Source organism: Temnothorax curvispinosus, unplaced genomic scaffold (assembly GCF_003070985.1).
Source record: "Temnothorax curvispinosus isolate PA1 unplaced genomic scaffold, ASM307098v1 QBEX01010946.1, whole genome shotgun sequence".
Taxonomy (NCBI): domain Eukaryota; kingdom Metazoa; phylum Arthropoda; class Insecta; order Hymenoptera; family Formicidae; genus Temnothorax; species Temnothorax curvispinosus.
The window spans coordinates 1-8196 of record NW_020220726.1 but is presented as its reverse complement, the minus strand read 5'-3'; the positions used below and the strand labels follow the sequence as shown (position 1 = coordinate 8196).

General features: G+C 60.0%; 3 protein-coding genes across 3 annotated transcripts; all 3 read right to left on the bottom strand.

Moving 5' to 3' along the window:
* Nucleotides 1–80: 80 nt before the first annotated feature.
* On the bottom strand, nt 81–2135 carry LOC112460987 (the record flags this gene model as incomplete). The annotated part of the gene is made up of 1 exon (XM_025025988.1): nt 81–2135. A coding segment is annotated over exon 1 (2055 nt), but the record flags the coding sequence as incomplete, so codon positions are not given.
* Nucleotides 2136–2141: 6 nt separating this feature from the next.
* Nucleotides 2142–4796, bottom strand: LOC112460986. Its single transcript, XM_025025987.1, has one exon. The coding sequence runs from the start codon at nt 4794–4796 to the stop codon at nt 2142–2144; it is 2655 nt and encodes an 884-aa protein (XP_024881755.1).
* Nucleotides 4797–5668: 872 nt separating this feature from the next.
* On the bottom strand, nt 5669–8188 carry LOC112460989. Its single transcript, XM_025025989.1, has one exon. The coding sequence runs from the start codon at nt 8186–8188 to the stop codon at nt 5669–5671; it is 2520 nt and encodes an 839-aa protein (XP_024881757.1).
* Between the last annotated feature and the right edge of the window lie 8 nt (nt 8189–8196).

Here is an 8196-nt window from a genome sequence, read left to right as displayed (position 1 = left end):
TGGCCGGGAGTGAGCGGGCTGAGGTCCTCAGGGTCGTCTGTCAGGGCCTGCAGGGGACGTGAATTCAGGCACGCCTCTACCTGAGATAATAACGTGGCCATCTCCTCGTAGGTGAGAGTCGCCTCGCCGATCACTCGCCGCAAGTGATGCTTGGTCGACTTGACGGCTGCCTCCCAGATGCCGCCAAAGTTGGGCGCAGCGGGGGGATTGAAGCGCCACGCTATCCTCTCCTCAGCAACGCGCTCGGCGATGCGTCGGCCCCCCTGGCCGCCGGCGGAGAATAGATCGCGCAATTGTGCGTCGGCACCGACAAAATTTGTGCCGCGGTCGCTGTACAACGTCTGGCATAAACCTCGGCGGGAGACGAAGCGGCGCAGCGCAGCCAGGAAGGCGTCGGCGGTGTAGTCCGTAGCCACGTCGAGGTGTACCGCTCTAGAACACAGACATACAAATACAACGATAAATGCTTTAGAGGCCCGCTGGCCCCGTCCCTTGGAGGTTCTCAGCCACACCGGTCCGGCGTAGTCGACTCCGGTGTTCAGGAATGGCCGAGCGGGAGTTACCCTAGGACCAGGGAGGCTTCCCATGAGAGGCTGTGGAGAGGCCGCCCGCCATCGCACGCACGTCACGCAACGCCGAATACACCCTTTCACCAATGTACGACCGCGAGGGACCCAGTACTCCTGGCGAAGGGCCCCGAGGGTCGCCTGCACTCCTCCGTGCAATGTCCGCCGATGGCACGCCTCCACGATAAGCCTCGTTAATCGTGACGGTCCCGGCAAGATCACAGGGTGCCTAGCGTCGTAGGCAAGCATGGCGTTCTTGAGTCTACCGCCGACGCGGAGTAGGCCTCGCTCGTCCAGGAAGGGGCTCAGCGAGGCGATGGTACTGCGCGCCGGCAGCGGAGCGTTCTTTCGGAGGGCCGTCGCTTCCCCCTTGAAATGAATGGATTGAACCCAGCCGATCCAACCCACGATGGCGTCGCTGAGCTCCTCGCGTGTTAGTACGAGCCCAGCGGAGGAATCGGGCTGCTTCTCGTGGGCAGTCCGCCTCGCCCGCAGGCACCGCAGCCAACGGCGGCACCAAGCTGTCGTCCGCGCCAAGCTCGTCAGGGATGAGTACCTCGTCAGCAGCTCGGGCTCCTCCGTAGCGGCTGCCACGGCATGTATGTGAGAGCGCCGTTCCGGGAGGTCGACGGGTACTTCGTCGTCCAAAGGAGCGGACCACGGACCGGTTTTAGTTCGGAGCCACGCCGGGCCCTGCCACCAGAGCGGGTGCTCCACCAGTTCCCTTGGTAAGAGGCCTCGGGACGCGCAGTCGGCGGGGTTTTCACGCCCGGGGACGTGATGCCAATAAGCGTCAGGGAGAGTGAGCTGAATCTCACTCACTCTGTTTGCCACGTATGTCTTCCAGGAAGCAGGGTGACCTCGAATCCAGCCTAGCACTACGGTCGCATCAGTCCACAGATGGGTCGGCTCCTCTTCTATCTTGAGGACCCGCCGAGCATGGTTGGCGAGTCGGACGAGTAAGGCGGCAGCGTTTAGCTCCAGCCGTGCAAGGCTGACCTGCTTTAACGGAGCGACTTTGGTTTTCGCCGCCACGAGGCTCACGACTACTTCGCCGCTCGAGCTTTCGGTCCGCAGGTAGACCACTGCTGCGTACGCCTTTTCCGAGGCGTCGGCGAATCCGTGCAGTTCGCGCTTAACACCTTCTTGATCGCTCTCCAGCCATCGGGGCACTCGGATCGTTTCCAGTAGAGGCAGTCCGGCCTGGAATTCGAGCCATCGTCGGACGTCGGTGTCAGGGAGCTGCGTTTCCCAATCCAATCCCAGCAACCAGGTGGACTGAAACAAAATTTTAGCTAATACGGTAGTGGGGGCGAGCCACCCCAGCGGATCGAATAGCCGAGCGGCTAAAGATAAGACCGACCGCTTCGTAATAGCCTCCAGTTGGGTCAGTTGCGTCGAGTAGGCGAACTGATCTTCGCGTGGATGCCAACGCAGCCCGAGGGTCAAGTGGCTCTCTCCCGGGAGCCACCACCGGGGCTCGCGTTGAAGGCGATCCTCAGGAGGGACCTCATCGAGTATCGACGCCTCGTTCGCCGACCACTTCTTGAGCGGGAAGCCGCCCGCCATGCAGATTCAGTCCAGCTGACGACGGATCGCTTTGGCCCTCGAGATCGTGTCCGCGCCAGACAATACGTCGTCCATGTAGGTCTCCAGTAGGAGGGCGATAGCTCCTAGCGGGAACTCAACTCCCTCGTCCTTGGCCAGCTGATGGAGCGTGCGAATCGCTAGGAACGCGGAACAAGCAAGCCCGTACGTGAGAGTGATTAGGAGAAATTCCAGCAACACATCGCTAGGGCTCTCACGCCAGACTATGCGTTGCAGATCCCTGTCTTCCGGGTGGACTTCGATCTGCCGGTACATTTTCTCTATGTCCGCCGCGAAAACGTACCGGTGACGCCGCCAACGGAGTAAGATCTCTGCCAAAGCCGGCAGCAAGTTCGGCCCGGTCTGCAGATACTTATTTAGCGCCGCTCCCGTCGGCAGCGCGGAAGAACCGTTGAAGACGACTCGCAATTTCGTCGTCGTGCTGGTTTCCTTCATCACTCCATGGTGAGGCAGATAGCAGACGGCCATTTTCGCCGGATCGGCCGGAGGATCGACCGGCGTCATATGCCCGAGCTCGACATATTGACGCATGAAATCTGTATACAGCGCATGGAAGGAAGCATCCCGCGCGAACTTCGCTTCCATGGCCTTCATCACGCGAACGGCCGCGCGGCGCGTACCACAGAGATTCGGCATCGGCTCGACGACGGGGAGTCGCACCACGTAGCGCCCGTCGGGCTTACGCGAATGTGTGCGCGCGAAATGTTCCTCACACTCCTGATCGGCTTTCGAGAGCGGTCCGGCAGCCGACGGAACCTCCTCCTGCTCCCAAAATCGTCTCACTAGTTGCGACAGTTCGTCCTCGACACGGCACTGGTAGGATTGCGCGAAGTGACTCGAAGCACCTTCACCGATAGCGCCGGACAGAATCCAGCCAAGAGTCGTGTTTTGCGCGACGGGCTCGCGACTACCCCCCTTGCGAAGTCCCTCTTGCAATATTCCCGCGTAAACGCCGGCACCGAGGAGAATGTCCACCGAGTCGGACGCGCTGAACTCGGGGTCCGCCAGCTCCAGACCCCGAAGATGAGACCACGCTTCAGCGCCGGCCTCGATACCGCCGGCGTATATTGTGAGCCGGGGGAGTACGAGCGCGGAGACCGACATCGCAGGGCCGTCGGTTCGCGGCGCGAGAGTCAGCGATACGCGTCCTTTTGCGACGGCCGTTTTCTGTCCGCCGACGCCGAATATCGAAACCGACGTGCGAGAACGCGGTAACTTTAATCTTTGCGCGAGGCGCTCGGTCACAAGGGACGACTCCGATCCCTGGTCGACCAGCGCGCGAGCGTGATGCAAGGTTCCGAACCGATCGGCTACGCGAACGCGAGCGGTGGCGAGGAGCACCGCGCTCGGCTTTACGGCAAGTCTTTGAGCCGCGTGAACCGTCTTCGCGACCTCGACCTCGCGACACGCATCGTGAACGGAAGTATGGTGTCGCGCGCCACACGCTGCACACCCCTTCTTCGACGCGCACTCACTGACCTTGTGAGAACCGAGGCAGTTCAGGCACAGGTTCTTGTTGTCGACGAGCTGCTTCCGTTCCTGGGCTGTTTTCCTCTTGTAGTCCTCACAGAACATGAGGATATGGTCCTTTTGGCAGCAGTGGCAACGACCTCGCTTGGCGTCCGGATTTCCCTCCTGCTTCCGAGCGAGGTGGCTCCGCGCGGATTTGGCGGCTCCGCTCGCGGCCTTACCGGCGGCTCCGTCGACCTTAGCAGGCTGCATCGACTCGAGCGTATGCAGCTGCCGATCCAGGAATTGCTCGAGAGTCGCATACGTCGGAGGCTCGGTCGTGTCGCCGATTGACGTTTCCCACTCGCGTCGCGAACGCGGATCCAGTAGCTCGACCGCCAGATAAACGAATAGGTCCTCGCTACGGTTTATAGGCCGACCGATACTCGCCAACGAGCTGACCGTTGCTTTGACGCCGTGGAAAATCTTTCGAAGCTCGACCGCCGATTCACTCTTCATTTTCGTTAGCGCAAGGAAATTGGACAGATACGCGCGGGTGAGAAGTCGCTTGTTCTCATAATACGCATTCAATACGTCCCACGCACTGTTATAATTTTCGGCCGTCGTCGCGATATTCCGGACTAATAACTCAGCCTCACCTTTCAAGGAAGTTTTGAGGTAGTGCAGCTTTTCCACCGGCGTCGTGTTAGCGTCCCGGCCTATGAGAGAGTGGAAGAGGTCGCGGAACGACGGCCAGTCCTCGTATTTGCCTGAGAATTCCGGCAGCTGAATCCGCGGTAACGTGGTGCGATTCGTCGTTGTCGCCGTCTCCGAAGTCTCATTCTTAGCTGCAGCCTCCTCCCTCGCCTTGTGCGACAGGAGGACGTCCAGGAACATTCCCTTCTGCGTTAAGAAGGTCTCCTCCACCAAAGCCGGGAGGTCCTGTTCCTTATAGTCAGTGGCGGCGAGAACATCTGGAGGCATTAATAGCAGTTTGCCGTGTTGTTCCTCGAACTTGTTCCAGTTCGATTCCAAGGCTTGGAGGCGAGCATTCACCAGTCCCATTGTCAATCTTGCGCCTCCCGCTTTCTTCAAGTTTTCATAGGCGCGTGCGATGCGTCCGTGCAGTTCGTTCTGCGAACGGATAAGTCCCTCCATCTCAGGGTTGCTCATCTTCGTCTTCCAGGCGGTCACTCGTAGCACGAGAAGCTCACCCTTGACCACTCACTCGCGGCGCGGATATCGGTCGCGAAATCCGGCTCGAAGGACCAATAAATGTGCGTGAGCAGAAGGAAGATCGAGTTAGAGGCGCGGGAATGGGGCTTATTTCCAGTTAACTCTCGTATGTCTATTTACAGAATATATTTACACAGAATATATACATTTATTTACACGGAGATTAGGAATCCACGAAACGCGGTTCTGATTCCTGGAAAATCGGCGCTTATTCCGCGAACTACGGTTCTCGTCGCACGATCTATTCCGCGAGCCACGGATCGAGCCGTCGTCGAGACTCCAAGCAAGTGACAATTCGCTTTTCGAAAACGGAAGAGATGCTCGTTACGTCTCCGAAAACGTATCTGGCCGAGCCTCCGGCGCACTCGGAGGTACGAGCTCCCTATCCCTACGCATCACGTATCCCCGGTAATGAGCCGAACAATTAGCCGAGCCAATCGGTAGCCGACCCGTCGACTTGTCTTTCGGTTTGAACGTCTCGAATTTCGGAGTCGGCAACCGATCAGCTGTTCTCGCCGAGGTCAGGAGCTGCGTCTCCAATGTTTACGTCGCGCGATGAGACAAAGGGGATAGAGCGAGCCCGCGAGGAAAAACACGCGTTCGTTTCTCGGCTTCTCGAAGGTCTTGGAATAACGGCGGTTGTTCCCGAAACAATGCTGGGCTTAAGCGATAATTCTCCTCGCGCTTATTCACGGGGGATTACGGTTCGATCGCGAACATTCCGCCCGCCTCGTATGGTGCAACCTACGATGATATTTAATTGATTCTAATTCGCGCACGACGCGATAAGGAGATGACGGTTTTCGCGATTACTCCTCGCTTCCCGGTGCGTCGCAGTCCGGGAGGAGGACGAGTTTGCTCACAGGCCGTGTGAGTATCGATGCCGCCGTTCGAACTTTGACGACGCGAACCTGTCCGTCGTCGCCCGGGAGTAGCTCCTCAATCCGAGCGAGGGGCCACTTGGTCGGGGGCGTCGTCTCGCTTCTTACGAGGCACAAGCGGCCTGCTCGCACCTCCAGGTCGGCCTTGAGCCATTTCGGGCGATGAGCAAGCGTCTGGAGGTACTCCTTAGACCATCGCGCCCAGAAATGGTCCCGCATCTGCTGGACTTGTTGCCAGCGGGACAACCGAGTCGTTCTCTCCTCCGTCAACGACGGCTCCGGTACGGCGCTGATGGCCGAGCCTATGAGGAAGTGGCCGGGAGTGAGCGGGCTGAGGTCCTCAGGGTCGTCTGTCAGGGCCTGCAGGGGACGTGAATTCAGGCACGCCTCTACCTGAGATAATAACGTGGCCATCTCCTCGTAGGTGAGAGTCGCCTCGCCGATCACTCGCCGCAAGTGATGCTTGGTCGACTTGACGGCTGCCTCCCAGATGCCGCCAAAGTTGGGCGCAGCGGGGGGATTGAAGCGCCACGCTATCCTCTCCTCAGCAACGCGCTCGGCGATGCGTCGGCCCCCCTGGCCGCCGGCGGAGAATAGATCGCGCAATTGTGCGTCGGCACCGACAAAATTTGTGCCGCGGTCGCTGTACAACGTCTGGCATAAACCTCGGCGGGAGACGAAGCGGCGCAGCGCAGCCAGGAAGGCGTCGGCGGTGTAGTCCGTAGCCACGTCGAGGTGTACCGCTCTAGAACACAGACATACAAATACAACGATAAATGCTTTAGAGGCCCGCTGGCCCCGTCCCTTGGAGGTTCTCAGCCACACCGGTCCGGCGTAGTCGACTCCGGTGTTCAGGAATGGCCGAGCGGGAGTTACCCTAGGACCAGGGAGGCTTCCCATGAGAGGCTGTGGAGAGGCCGCCCGCCATCGCACGCACGTCACGCAACGCCGAATACACCCTTTCACCAATGTACGACCGCGAGGGACCCAGTACTCCTGGCGAAGGGCCCCGAGGGTCGCCTGCACTCCTCCGTGCAATGTCCGCCGATGGCACGCCTCCACGATAAGCCTCGTTAATCGTGACGGTCCCGGCAAGATCACAGGGTGCCTAGCGTCGTAGGCAAGCATGGCGTTCTTGAGTCTACCGCCGACGCGGAGTAGGCCTCGCTCGTCCAGGAAGGGGCTCAGCGAGGCGATGGTACTGCGCGCCGGCAGCGGAGCGTTCTTTCGGAGGGCCGTCGCTTCCCCCTTGAAATGAATGGATTGAACCCAGCCGATCCAACCCACGATGGCGTCGCTGAGCTCCTCGCGTGTTAGTACGAGCCCAGCGGAGGAATCGGGCTGCTTCTCGTGGGCAGTCCGCCTCGCCCGCAGGCACCGCAGCCAACGGCGGCACCAAGCTGTCGTCCGCGCCAAGCTCGTCAGGGATGAGTACCTCGTCAGCAGCTCGGGCTCCTCCGTAGCGGCTGCCACGGCATGTATGTGAGAGCGCCGTTCCGGGAGGTCGACGGGTACTTCGTCGTCCAAAGGAGCGGACCACGGACCGGTTTTAGTTCGGAGCCACGCCGGGCCCTGCCACCAGAGCGGGTGCTCCACCAGTTCCCTTGGTAAGAGGCCTCGGGACGCGCAGTCGGCGGGGTTTTCACGCCCGGGGACGTGATGCCAATAAGCGTCAGGGAGAGTGAGCTGAATCTCACTCACTCTGTTTGCCACGTATGTCTTCCAGGAAGCAGGGTGACCTCGAATCCAGCCTAGCACTACGGTCGCATCAGTCCACAGATGGGTCGGCTCCTCTTCTATCTTGAGGACCCGCCGAGCATGGTTGGCGAGTCGGACGAGTAAGGCGGCAGCGTTTAGCTCCAGCCGTGCAAGGCTGACCTGCTTTAACGGAGCGACTTTGGTTTTCGCCGCCACGAGGCTCACGACTACTTCGCCGCTCGAGCTTTCGGTCCGCAGGTAGACCACTGCTGCGTACGCCTTTTCCGAGGCGTCGGCGAATCCGTGCAGTTCGCGCTTAACACCTTCTTGATCGCTCTCCAGCCATCGGGGCACTCGGATCGTTTCCAGTAGAGGCAGTCCGGCCTGGAATTCGAGCCATCGTCGGACGTCGGTGTCAGGGAGCTGCGTTTCCCAATCCAATCCCAGCAACCAGGTGGACTGAAACAAAATTTTAGCTAATACGGTAGTGGGGGCGAGCCACCCCAGCGGATCGAATAGCCGAGCGGCTAAAGATAAGACCGACCGCTTCGTAATAGCCTCCAGTTGGGTCAGTTGCGTCGAGTAGGCGAACTGATCTTCGCGTGGATGCCAACGCAGCCCGAGGGTCAAGTGGCTCTCTCCCGGGAGCCACCACCGGGGCTCGCGTTGAAGGCGATCCTCAGGAGGGACCTCATCGAGTATCGACGCCTCGTTCGCCGACCACTTCTTGAGCGGGAAGCCGCCCGCCATGCAGATTC

Bases quoted from the DNA above. Each gene is read 5' to 3' on its own strand.
- LOC112460989 (XM_025025989.1), bottom strand. From the start codon at position 8,188: ATGGCGGGCGGCTTCCCGCTCAAGAAGTGGTCGGCGAACGAGGCGTCG.
- LOC112460986 (XM_025025987.1), bottom strand. From the start codon at position 4,796: ATGAGCAACCCTGAGATGGAGGGACTTATCCGTTCGCAGAACGAACTG.